Here is a 14,089-nt window from a genome sequence, read left to right on the forward strand (position 1 = left end):
TCAATACTCATAAAGGAAAGCATGCCAAATGCTGCCTTCACTATCCTATCTAACTGCAAAACTACTTTCAAGGAATTATGAACCTGCTCCAAGAACTTTGTTCAGCAACACTCCCCAGGACCTCACCATTAAGTGTAGCAGTCCTGCTCGGACTTGCTTTTCCAAAATGCAGCACCTCGTATTTGTCTAAGTTAAACTCCCTTGGCCACCCATCTGGTCAAGATCCTGTTGTACTCTGAGATAACTGGTAGAGCCAACTCGAGGGGCCAAATTGCTGACTCCTGCTTCTTCACATGTTCGTATGTCTTGTGTCAATATTAAAGTATTCAAGGGCAGTTCCCTCCTGACTGTCTGCCAGTATGACAGGACATTACCAGAGTTGATGATGGTGATGTCCGAGACAAAGTTAAACTCTCAGAATCAGACCTTCTGGACAATGTCAGGCTGTGGGACAGCTATCCCAATTTGGAACAAAAGTCTGAAATGGTAGAAAGGAGGATTTTGCAGAGTTGCCAGTTTGGTATTGACAGTTATCACTTATGGTACCTAATTTGGTAGCACATAGTCCATCCAGTTTTGTTCCTTTTTCACTTTTAAATAATTATTTGGTACAACTGAGTGGACTGCTAGAGCAATTCAAAATCCAATCACATTTCTATGAATCCAGGGTGAGACAACAGATTACCTTCCCTAAAAGGCTTTCAGTGAATCAAATGAATTTGTGTAACATCAAACTAGTTTTCAATTCAAATATGTTTTATCAATTAATTCAATTTCATTAATTTAATTTATCCATAAATTGAATTCAAATTCCACCAGTTATTGTAAAAGGATTCTAACCCATGAACCTATGTCTTTAACCTGGGCCTTTGCAATACTTTCCCACTACCAGCCCGTCTCACTGAAATATAAATGGGACATCCATTATTTTGAAAAAAAATCCTGTTCATTCTATATTGTCCTAGCACCACCTTGCCTTGGCTCAGTTTCCAATTCAACTCTACAGTGTGATTGAACTTGACTTGACAATCTCTTGCATTCGTGCTTACTTGTAAACAACTGGCATGCTTGTCTCAAGTGGATACGTAGTGGGAAAAAATACTAACAATGTATGCTAATTGTGCTCTTCTTCGCAGAAGGCTTACTGTGGACACTGCAGTGAAAGGATATGGAGTCTAGGCAGGCAGGGCTACAAGTGTATCAACTGCAAGTTGTTGGTCCATAAGCGCTGTCACAAACTTGTTCCTGTGACGTGCCAAAGGCATATGGTAAGTAGCGCATATCTCTGTACCAAAGATATTGATGTTGTTTGTGCCGACTCTGTTCTTCATTATTTTCCTACCTTGGTTTTACATATGCACTACTGAAATTCAAAGAAAAGAGATATCCCAAAGCTGCAGACTGACTATCACTTAGATAACATTTGTAAGTGTTGCACTATTCCACGACTGAATGACAAAACCATGTATTCTTTTGGAGTTTTAAATTCTCTCCATCTTTCCTTTTGAGTAGTTAAGCCAATGTAGTTGCTTCTATAAAACTTGAAATCAAAACATATCAATTCAAAGAGTAATGGGAATCTCTGCGTCTATTGGAACCTGTTAAATGTTCTGGCAGAGAATTAAGCTGTGATAACTTGGTAATGAATGCACTATGTGCTGTCACTAAGCCATGAAGGACAGAAAGATTCCAAGTTCTGACTTCCAATTCTTCTGAGTTGGTCTGTTCCAATCAAGCAGCAACTGTCCTGTTACAGTTGGCCTTCATGTTTTTAGGCTCAGGAGCATAACAACTATTTTCCACTCCTGGTCGCTGTCCATTGATACGTATTGATTTCAAAGAGGATGATTTAGGACTGTGTTTCAATTCTTGGGTAGTGTCTGGCTCCAGTTTAACTATGTCAGAATGTGTTTGCATAATTGTTAAAACTATAACTGCATGAATAATTCCTCATTTAGCACCAAGAATATTGTTACACTAATGTTTCATGCTGTTCTTTGGTAAACTGTAATAATACACTTCCTATCAGATGTATTTAACAACTTTAGTAAGTTAGCAATCTAAAACAAGCTTAATAACAACTAAACTACAAATGTTAAGTACTGAAATTGTATTGTTCAACCTATCTCAACTAATTAAAAATTTGGTTGGTTTTCTACAGTACAAAGGACTATTGATTCCTACTTTATTTGACACATTTAGTTTATTTCTATTTCAAACTGAACTGTTGGGCCTGTGCTCCATTGGCATTTAGAGAATGGGAAGTGTTGTTATAAAACATTACTCTGAGGAGTTTGACATGATGCTGAAAGGGTGTTTTCCCTCATGGGGGATGTCTAGGATACAATTTCAAAACAAATATTTTCTCATTCGTAATGGAAATAAGGAGGAATTTATTTTTTTTGAGGGGGCATAGGCTTATAACAGATGAATAACGTATTTAATAAATAAAAATGTGCATCTTAGATTTATAATTTTAATTTGCCCCAATAAGTTAAAATTGTTTCTTAATTGTGGAACGTATGTCATGATAATTAATTTCATCTGCCTAAATAAGTGGATAAATATATTTGGAAAAACAAACATTTGAAAATTACTTCTACAAGGAACATATCTGAAGTATATAGTGCTGTCACCATTTAAACTTGCAAATACTGCATTGGAACCTGGAATGAAAGATAATCCTTTTTGAGTTGTCACTTTATGTCCACCTGTTGCTTGTTCCCCCCCCCCCAAATGAAGTATTCAGAAATGATGTTTGACATTAAAAACTGAAACTGTTCAGCAAAACTATTTGTGCAACAGTAATATCACTAAGTGTTATATGTCTAGATGTCTTCTGGCTCCCATATGGTTGAAATAGTCAGACTTCAGGCTTGAAAAATTGAGTTATTTGAGAATGCTGCCTGGATTGAAACATCTGACTCAGTATCTGAATATCCAGAGTAGCCTTGGCTATTGCCAACTGGAACACTTAAATGTCCAATTGGCTCCTAGCTAATTAGTTCCTTGCTATTGATAAACAATGCAAGAATATATAACACCCTCTTTCTTCCAAAACATAATTCCGCTATCCCTAATCTGTTCAAGTCTTTATAAACTAAATAATATTTCAAAATAAATTAAGTTCCTCTTTATAACTTTTTATGGTGTCTCTTCTAAAAATGTTATCTGGCTAGTAAGATGTCACCTAGATTTGGCCTTTGTTGTTCTCAGTGGTGAGTAAGCATATTGCACATACAATGAAATAACTCCACAAAGGCTGGTATCCCATCACCAAGTCTCCCTTGATTTACACGTGCATAGTACGAGACACTGACACAGCTATCTCATAGTTGGCCCCTACGGTAAATAGAACCCTCAAAACTCCTGTTCATATCTGTCAGCCAGCACTCCCTAATTGAGACTGTTAATCTGGTCCAATCAGGGAACTCATTGTAAGCTATTCATCCACTAACCTCATTGCATTCAGGACATCCCTCTGCTCTAAGTCCTGGGATATAGGCCTGTTCTTTCTCCTGTAGCATCTTCTGGGGCATTTTCACACCAGATCTAGTTCCTCCAACTCTGCCTTGGACATTGGTGTGCATTGGACTATGGTCTATCTCTGCACTTGGAGCATCTCGGAAGAAATTGATCATTATCTTCAGGCAGTAGCGGTGTCAAGGCTGTGACATCTGTGTCCATTTCATCCTCAGTGGTTCCTTTGCTGCTAGACAGAGGGGGGGGGATCTCGTGGATTCTGACAGCCTTGCCAGATGTTCCGAGGGGCCAAGTATGTTTTGTTCCTGTCCAATTTGCAAGGTTGCAGCTTTCATGTGATCCATGTTCTTGTTCAGGACCGCCTCTTCTCCAAAAATAACTTATGTCATGGGACCTGACCTGACTTCGACCATGCCTGTCACCCATGGGGAGGGCCATTCTCATGGTTTTGACACCAAACTTCATCTCCTGAAGTGAATTGCCTTCCTTTCTTAGAGGAATCTTGTCCTTTGTCCACGCTTACGTGGAGGTTTTTCCCCATTAACAATCTTGTTGTTGCATGAGGAATGGTCCTACAATCAAATAGGAAATCTGGACAGTTTGCTATCGAGTGAAGCAGTAGACTGTTTCTTTAAGCCAGCCTTCAAGGTTTATACTGCTCTTTCCTCAAGACCATTGGATGATGGATGGTATGGAGCTATCCTTTAATACCAAATACCATTTGACTTTAGGAAATACATGAATTCCCTGCTGGTAAACGATGGCCCATTGTCTGCGACCAACACCTCCGAGAATCCATGTATTGCAAAAGATGCTCATAGCTTTTCAGTCATCATTCCCGTGCTTGATAAAAGCACATCGAACCATTTCGAATGGGCATCCACAATAATTAAGAACATAGACCCCATGAAAGGACCGGCATAGTTGATGTGTAACTGAGTTCAGGGTTTACCCTGCTATTCCCGTGAATGTGGGTGGTAATATTTGTTCTTTGTTGGCACTCTGCATTGGCGGGGCAGTGGACAGATATGTCAGCATCCAGTCCTGGTCACCAAACGTAACTTCTCACCAGATCTTCATTTTGGAAACCCCAGGATGACCCTGGTGGATTTCAGTCAATACTTTGGTTCTGGTCTGGATGTTGCTAAGCAGTTTAACTGTTACACATCAGCTGTAAATGGACTTTCCATGGTGTGCACTCTCCTGGATGGTGGCCTATGTGTTCTCTTACTCGATTTAGATCTAGTGGAACTTTTTTTGTTTGCTGTCTTGAGTCTGAATGTCAGCAGCAACAATCATGGCCTGCCAGCCCAAATCCTGAAGAACGTTTTAAGTGTTTGGCCGAGGCTTGGCTTTGTTTTGAGGTTTTGCTGTGGGCTGACCTAGAGTCCCTCTGTTCAGGATATGTCCAGTGTGGACCAATGCGATTCCCTTCACTCAAGTGGTCTTCCCCAGGCTCAGTCAGCTTGCGAGGGTATCCACTTCTGTCAGGTTACCCTGTAACTCGTGAGTTTCACTTGCCACATTTTCTAATGACAAAGCCAATTGAAATGTCTGTTTCAAGTCCAGTTGATGTCTCAGCATCTCTCTTCAAGTTAAATCAAAGTCATGTGCCTTTGCCAGTCGTCTTAATCATGTCAAAATCCCGATACTGATTCTTCTAATTCTCGAACTGCTGACTGAAACTGATAGCGTCTCAGAATTAGGGGAGGTTGACGTCACTCCGATCACTACAGCTATGTTGTGCATGCTAGAGTCATGTTTTCTGTTATGCGAAAGTGAGAACTGCAGATGTTGGAGGTCAGAGCCAAGTGTGTGGTGCTGGAAAAGCACAGCAGGTCAGGCAGCATCCGAGGAGCAGGAAAGTTGACATTTCAGGCAAAAGCCCTTCATCAGGAATGAGGAATCCTCAAGAATTCGTGATGAAGGGCTTTTGCCCAAAATGTTGATTATCCTGCTGTCCTTTCCCAGGACCACAATTAACTTATGTTTTCTGTTGCTAATTTTGTCTCACTGGTTAGTGATTTTGATAAACTTTTTATGCTTTTCCAACTCCAGTTTAGGTTGACTATGAACTCCATTTCTCCTCATTTGCTGCTTGGTTTCAGTCTCCATGATGCATCATCTTGAGGTATCAACTTCAGCAGTAACTTTTGCTGGACTCTTAAGTTTTCATGATTGGTTCCTGCACATGTTCAGTTTGATCTTTAAACAATCCAGTTGGGAATTTATTAAAATGCTGACTTTTTCTTTCTTGTGCTTCAGTTTTTTGCTGTCTCACTTCCTCCTGGTCTCTTGGAGGATGTTTATTGCTTGGAAGTTTAGACTTATTTTCTTCCATTCAGCAACTCTGCAGGTGGCTCCGTCTTGGCCTCAGAAGATGTGGCTTACAGTAGCAATAAGGCTCGTTTTCAGTCTTCCTCTGTCCCTCAAAATTTTGCAAGCGTTGGATCATCTGCATATGTCTTTATGTAAAGCCTGTGTTCCGGAGTGATGAGGTTGAGTCCATAATGCATTTCTTAAACTCTTTTTAGATGTGAAACTGGGTGCTATTATTTCACATTAATATTTTTTAACAATTCCTTGCTTATTAAACAGAACTTGGACTGCTTAGATTGTCATATCTCTCAAGTCTTTCACCTGGTTAAAAATTAACCTTGAGCAGTGGCCTGCAAATAAGAGCTATCATTCTTGCTTTATGTGAATAAATCATCTCCCACAATCTAGTGGTCCTTTACTTGCAATCATCTTTTCCTTCAGTGTGTTTCTCTACTTCTTGCATATATTGAATCTAGACAGCATGTTTTCCATGTCTTTGTATTTGCATATCCAGTACGCTTCTCCATTGCATGTGGTCATCTTGTGTCTTTTGGAGAGGTTTGTCCTGCATGGTTTTTGGTGTGATTGTTCTATAATCGATGTAATTGTAGATCAAGCTAGCAGAATACCAGCTTCCAGTGAGATGTCATCTCATATCGATAACTGCTGTCAAATTTCTGCCTGTACTTGCTGTATCTTACCAGCCATTCATAGATCACTTGCTCTGACGGTCTGTAATTCCTTGTCTTTGCTGGACTTGTCTAATTTGATTTTGTATTGATGCCATTATATTCACTAGGTTTTGAATTTTTATACATCATCTATCTCTTTTTTTTTAACAACAAAGATGGTCTTTTTCTCGCATTAAACCTCCCCCTGGCTTCTGTTTGTGTGAAGTCATAATTCTGAAGCCTGAAGTTCTTCTGTAGTTTTGCTGGTGCTTTATATCGGTTCTTTTTGTAGATTTGCTTCAGTAAAGGCTGATAACTGTCCACTGTTAACCTTGTGCCATGGAAATATGTATGGAACTTCTCCCATCCATACACAATTAAGTGACAGTACTGTGCCCAAGGGGCATGTGTTTTGTGCTATCTCTCTTGGAGAGAGGTGCTGCCACAGTAGTACCTGAGTGTGCAACGGACAGGCACTTGATTAACAGCTTGGGGATATCCCTTGGTTTTCTTCAAATTTGACAAAATTAGCATCAGTGGGTGGGATGAGGGATCTCTCAGATCCAGCAAGGTTTTGAGTTTTGCTTTCAGTTAGTGAGAAGGTTTCAACTACTGCTGAGTTAACAGCTTCAGTTCTCTGCTGCTAGAATCTCAGAAGAGAGGCTTCCCCTTAGAAATATAAAGAGGTAGACTGTTTCTTTCAGTATTTTGTTCTGTTGGACTGAAGAGAGGCTGCATGTGAGAACCTGAACTGTTTTGTTAGGTTGTCTTGGCAAGAGTATGTTTGTGAGATGCTGCCTGTAATAGAGCAGTTGATGGTTAGTGGTTAACTAATACATTATCTTGTTAAGTGTTTCAATAATGTTAAAGTTATGCCAAGTTTTTTGTATTTTAACTGTCATAAGAATAAAGTATATTTGATTAAAGGCTGGTTGTGGACTAATCAAATCACATCTGGAACATAGCACCTTACACTTGTCTTTAAATCAAAATAAAAGTTAGGGTGTAAATTATCTCCTTACATATTTGGGGTTTGGGGTTCTGGTCTGGTCCATGACAACTGCTAAACATGCTCTTTCTATGGCATACCTCATCGCAGCTGAGGTTGTCTGTTGGACGTTAATGTTGTGGACTTTCCTTTGTGCACCAGGGCTGCTGATCCTGGTCCTTTTAGAGAAGCAGCTACTTTGACAGTGTAGATTTCTTTCTGGCATTTATGACAGACTTAGATTATTCGTTTTGAGTTTCATGAAACTTCTGTTGTGAGGCACTGGGCACCAGTGCTGGCCATCATCTCTCATCAGCTCCCACAGGTTTGTGGTGTGTTCAGATATATGCAGTATTAAGGGATCCATATATTTGATCAAGCCAAGGAAATTTCTCAACTTGCTCTTATCTCTTGGAGTTTCCATTCCAAAAATAGTCATAATTCTTCTATGATTTGCCCTTTTATGCCATCTAGTGTGTACACCATACCAAAGAATGCATTTGTCACTCTGGTTCTCACTATGACTTGTAGATGGTTGTCTTGATCTTTTTTGTCAGCACCATGATATCTGGACACCATCTGCTATGCTGAAGCTCAGTTGCTTCCCTTGTGTGCCTCATCTCCTTTCTGTTGGAATGCATTCTACTTCAAGGTCAGGTGATAGATGCAGGAATTTGAACTGTCCATATAGTATTAAATGTTGTGAAGTGAAGATTTTGTGTTTCATTTTACATTGCAGCAGCTGTTTCTGGCACCAAGCATGCTGAAAACCAGTGCTGGTGTGATCTCTTCCAGCATTAGAATTATGTCCTATGCAATCCAAGCAAATTCTTCGTCACCCATTTGGTTTCACTCTCGCTGTGATGGAATTTACCCAAGCTGTCAGCTTTGTCATTCTGGAGATTACCTTTTCCTCCATCTTTTAAAGCTCTTGGTAGAGCTTTCTTTTTAGTTCTATAGGTACATTATATGTCAGATGAGTCACTCATTTCATTTCTGGATCAGTAATGATGTGATATTCAAAATAGTCAAAACATCAAACCATTCACTTAAATATTCTGGGTAAATTTTCTGTTCCTGTTTTTGGTTGATGTACTCTATAGCCCCACGTGTCATTTATTTCAGCTGTTAGCCTGCAGCTCTTCACAACTGCTCAACTCCTGGATAGCAGTAGCATCTGTTTCCTTTGTGGGCCCATCTGATTTGGGTTATTCCTAGTTGTCAAGACTGTTTCCCCTAAATGGTATTGTACTGATGACATGCTAATATGGTGTTGAAAGATTTTTAACTTTGTCCACCCCAGTCCAATACCAGCACTTCCACATCCTCCTTCCTTTCAGAACACCTTTCCTCAGATAACTGTTTTCTTCAATTTGCAAGAAAAGTCCTCTGGGGGCGTAGTCTGAACAGGATGATGTTATTCTACAATCCATTATCTGTCTTCTCTTTGAAATTTATTGTTATGGGCTAATTTTCCACCACCTTCCCAACTTGAATAATCGTGTGAATTTATTTTCTCTTGAAACTGTTACAACTGGCCAATCCCTGCAATTGTATGGTCCCTATATCTGTGATGCCTACAACAATTAGATGTTTTGGTTTCTTTTGTACTGTTGCTCTGGTGACTTCCCTGTCAAGTTCTACTTTTGTTCTATACTTATTGTCCTGTTTATAACCACTGCAGATTTACCCAGATGTGGGGCATTTCCTTCTGTCTGTGAATTGATTTGGGCACTCACAGGTCATGCACATCTTGGTGAACATTGCTTTGTTGCTGTTTGACTGCATCAATTCTGCTTCCTTTCTCTTGGTTTGACTGAGGGGTAGCCATTTGAATAGCAGGCACCTTCATCTGTCTGAAAAATGTGTTGCTGGAAAAGCGCAGCAAGTCAGGCAGCATCCAATGAGCAGGAGAATTGACGTTTCGAGCATAAGCCCTTCTTCAAGAATGGAGGGTGTGCCAAACAGGCTAAGATAAAAGATGGGGAGGAGGGACTTGGGGGAGGGGTGTTGGGAATGCGATAGGTGGAAGGAGGTTAAGGTGAGGGTGATAGGCTGGAGAGGGTGTGGGAAACGTTGATTCTCCTGCTCCTTGGATGCTGCCTGACCTGCTGCGCTTTTCCAGCAACACATTTTTCAGCTCTGATCTCCAACATCTGCAGTCCTCACTTTCTCCTACCTTCATCTGTCTGTTTGTGACTTCATTTGCTCTGGTAATTTGTATTGCCTGTGATATTATGAATTTATCCTTTGCTATTGGTGCTTTCTGTACTTCAGGGTGGAAATAAGTCCAATTTAGTTGATATATATATCAGCCTTTGATTTGAATCCTTAAATTTATATTTTCTGATTGCATTTTGTCTTGTTTACAAAGTTGTCAATAGATTCAGCTAACTTGCGCACCTTGAAATTTGATCTGATGAGTTGTTTTGGCTTCAGATAGGAACTGAATCTTCCAAAACTCTTTTCACTATTTCTCCTGTTAACTTCACTAAGCACCCAGTAGTTAAATAAATGTAATCCTTTTGTCTCCTGCCTACAGAAGAATATTGCTTATCCTCTCTTCATCCCTAGTGCCTTTTAGGAAACTACTGATGTCAGTCTGCACATTTGTTTAAACTTCTCAAATGCCTCTCTCCAGTGTCCCAAATCATTCTGTCTGTAACTGTGCATTCACTGATATGCCAGTCGACATTCCATTTTTAATTTTCACACAATTCATTCTGTTTTTCTTCCGGCAGTAGTGTGGGTTGATTTTCCAAATCAACATTAAATTGATATGAAATGTTTTAGTTTTACTGACAGCTGGTACCACGTCACAGAGCTTGGAGATTACAACACAGAAACAGACCCTCCAGTCTAACCCGTCCATGCCGACCAGATATCCCAACCCAATCTAGTCCCACCTGCCAGCACCCGGCCCATATCCCTCCAAACCCTTCCTATTCATATACCCATCCAAATGCCTTTTAAATGTTGCAATTGTACTAGCCTCCACTACTTCCTCTGGCCTCATTTCATAGACGTACCACACTCTGTGAGAAAAGGTTGCCCATTAGGTCTCTTTTATATCTTTCCCTTCTCACCCAAAACCTATGCCCTCTAGTTCTGGACACTCCCACCCCAGGGAAAAGACTTTGTCTATTTATCCTATCCATGCTCCTCATGATTTTATGAACCGCTATAAGGTCACCCCTCAGCCTCTGACGCTCCAGGGAACACAGCCCCAGACTGTTCAGCCTCTCTCCAACCCTGGCAACATTCTTGTAAATCATTTCTGAACCCTTTCAAGTTTCACAGCATCTTTCCAATAGGAAGGAGACCAGAATTGCATGTAATTTTCCAACAGTGGCCTAACCAGTGTCCTGTACAGTCGTAACATGATCTCCCAACTCCTGTACTCCGTACTCTGACCAATAAAGGAAAGAATGCCAAACGCCACCTTCACTATTCTCACTACCGGCGACTCCACTTTCAAGGAGCTATGAACATACCCTCCAAGGTCTCTTTGTTCAGCAACACTCCCTAGAACTTACTATTTAGTGTATAAGTCCTGCTAAGATTGACTTTCCCAAAATGCAGCACCCCACATTTATCTAAATTAAACTCCATCTTCCACCTTTCGGCACATTGGCCCATCTGATCAAGATTCCATTTTAATCTGAGGTAACCTCCTTCACTGTCTACTACACCTCCAATTTTGGTGTCATCTGCAAGCTTACTGACTATACCTCTTATGTTCACATCCAAATCATTTGTATAAATGACAAAAAGAAGCGGACCAAGCACCGATCCTTGTGGCACTCCACTGGTCACAGGCCTCCAGTTTGAAAAACAACCCTCCACCACTATCCTCTGTCTTCTACCTTTGAGCCAGTTCTGTATTCAAGTGGCTAGTTCTTCCTATATTCCGTGAGATCTAACCTTGCTAACCAGTCTCCCATGGGGAACCTTGTTGAACGCCTTACTGAAGGCCATATAGTTCACATGTACCGCTCTGCCGTCATCAATCCTCTTTGTTACTTCAAAAAAACTCAATCAAGTTTGTGAGACATGATTTCCCACGCACAAAGCCATGTTGACTATCGCTAATCAGTCCTTGCCTTTCCAAATACATGTACATCCTGTCCCTCAGGATTCCGTCCAGCAACGTGCCCATCACCGATATCAGGCTCACTGGTCTATAGTTCCCTGGCTTGTCCTTACCACCTTTCTTAAACAGTGACACCACGTTAGTCAACTTCCAGTCTTCTGGCACCCCACCTGTGACTATTGATGATACAAATATTTCAGTAAGAAGCCCAGCAATCTTTTCCCTAGCTTCCCACAGAGTTAGAGGGTACACCTGATCAGGTCCTGGGGATTTATCCACCTTTGTGTTTCAAGACATCCAGCACTTCCTCCTCTGTAATAGTGACATCTTGAAAAATGTCTGTATCTATTTCCCTACATTTTATATCTTCCATGTCCTTTTCCACTGTAAATACTGATGCAAAGTACTCGTTTAGTATCTTACCCCATTTTCTGTGGCTCCACACAAAGACCTTGCTGATCTTTGAGGGGCCCTATTCTCTCCCTAGTTACCCTTTTATCCTTCGTGTATTTGTAAAAACCATTTGGATTCTCCTTAATTCTATTTGCCAAAGCTATCTCATATCCCCTTTTTGCCCTCCTGATTTCCCTCTTATGTGTGCTCCTACTATCTTTATACTGTTCTGAGGATTCACTTGATCTGTCCTGTCTGTACCTGACATATGCTTCCTTGTTTTTCTTAACCATGTTTGACATTGTCTTCTGGTTCCCACGTCATTGACGTAAGTACACTTCAATTTTCGAAAGACCAGTGCTCCTTGTTTAATTCAAACATGCCATGCAGCCTGGATCAGAAGATTACCTTGGCCAGTGTTGCATTACAGAATAACTGACTGTCCATACAGATATTCCAACTACCTATAACCAGCATGACGAATATAAGCCACCAGCATCCATTTTTAATTTCCAAAACAATCATCAGTATATCGGACAAAAAGAAACGGCAAATGCTGGAATCCAAAATATACAAGCAGGAAGCTGGAAGAACACAGCAAGCCAGACAGCTTCAGGAGGTGAAGAAATTGAAGTTTTGGGTATAACCCTTCTTCAGAATGGAGGTGCGGGGAGAAGGAGCTGCAAATGTGGGGGTGGGGGGAGGTTGGGTCGGGAAAAGATCGGAATGGTGAGGTCGTGATAGGTGAACATAGGTGGTGGGTACAACCTGTTTGGTTGATGGGAGGAATGAATCCAGTTGGTAACTAGAAGGAAGTTATGCCAGAGTATGTATCTAGGGAGTTAGTTGGCCAGCTGCAGTTTTCTCTCACATTGCACGAGATAGTCGCAGTCTTTTGGTGGGGAGTAACAGTGCTAGAAAGAAACATGAGATCCACTAATTGTTTAGTTTGTACGGAGTGTATCGGGGGGGCCTTTGGGCAACCTTTCAACTGTGGGATCCATGAGACAATTAAAATCTCCCCCTGTAATGATATGCTGAGACTTGAGACTGATCAATTTAGAAAATGCATCTAACAGAAATTTGAGGGGATGGTTTGGAGGACAATAAACATTTTAAAACACCATATTCTTCCGTGTTTATCAGGGCTTTGTGAATTACAAACCTCTCATGTGTGTCTTTAGCAGACTCCATTAACTTAAATGGGAGATTCCTCCTAACCAATTTAGCCACTCCCCTACTTGTATTAAAAGATGAAAAGTAAACCCAATCAAAGCCATTCTGCTGTAGTTTCAAATGCTCTATATCATCCAAGTGTGTCTCCTGTAACAAAGCAATATCCACCTTTTCCCTTCTCAGACTCGAAAGTTCCTCATCATTGGTGAGGAACTCTGCTTGATGTTCTAGGTATACCATTTAATCAAGTCATTAGCCATAACATATTGCAGTAATATTTTGATTCCAAAGAGGAAAAACTTGAACCACAAATCACCAAGCCTTCGTGTCGCAAGACCCATTGAACATGTAAACTATGTAAACTAAAACCACTACAGTTCACAAACCTACAATGCTATCAAATATTATATACAACAAAAACCAAAAAGCCAACATATAAAGCACCAATGATGAAGATATGGACCCCTCCAAAGGGGCCTCTTGGTTCGAGATCGATCAAAAGAATCACTGAGTATGATCTGTTAAAGCAAGGTTACCAGTTTAATAAATTAAGGCAGCCTCGAGCAATTCTGTCCAAGAACACAGAGGTTAAAGCTTCTGTGCTCCGTGGTGAAATTGCGCAATTACGTTTGAAAATTACACATTTATGTGTTTTTAAGAGACAGGACAGCCTTAATGACAAGAAAAGACCAATCAATTGTAATAGTGACATGATTTACAGCAGGTTAAAATCCAATGATATTTGCTGAGAAACAGACCGTTCCACGCACAAAATCATCCCATGCTTGTTCGTTCAAGATTAGCTTGAATATCAAATCACTGTCTTATGATTCATATTATGAAAACTCCATTGTTTTCTCTTACCTCTAACCAACTCGGTAAAGCATCAGTTCAAGCTCACAGTGTCAAAGAAAAGCCTAAAGCCATTTTGTTATGTTATTTTAAATTGAAAAGTGGTTCATAAAA

At 40.5% G+C, this 14,089-nt stretch overlaps 1 protein-coding gene across 6 annotated transcripts in view; it reads left to right on the forward strand.

The window, feature by feature from the left end:
• The window catches only part of prkcz (protein kinase C, zeta), a 428,930-nt gene that overhangs the window by 207,865 nt on the left and 206,976 nt on the right, over positions 1–14,089 (forward strand). For 5 of the 6 annotated variants that reach the window (XM_072586280.1, XM_072586278.1, XM_072586282.1 and 2 more), the window contains one exon: positions 1,137–1,268. In XM_072586280.1, the coding sequence (XP_072442381.1) occupies positions 1,137–1,268 (132 nt within the window). The remainder of the gene's footprint in view (positions 1–1,136; positions 1,269–14,089) is intronic. The other variant, XM_072586279.1, reaches the window with a different exon arrangement.

Source organism: Chiloscyllium punctatum, chromosome 16 (genome assembly GCF_047496795.1).
Source record: "Chiloscyllium punctatum isolate Juve2018m chromosome 16, sChiPun1.3, whole genome shotgun sequence".
In the NCBI taxonomy this organism is placed as follows: domain Eukaryota; kingdom Metazoa; phylum Chordata; class Chondrichthyes; order Orectolobiformes; family Hemiscylliidae; genus Chiloscyllium; species Chiloscyllium punctatum.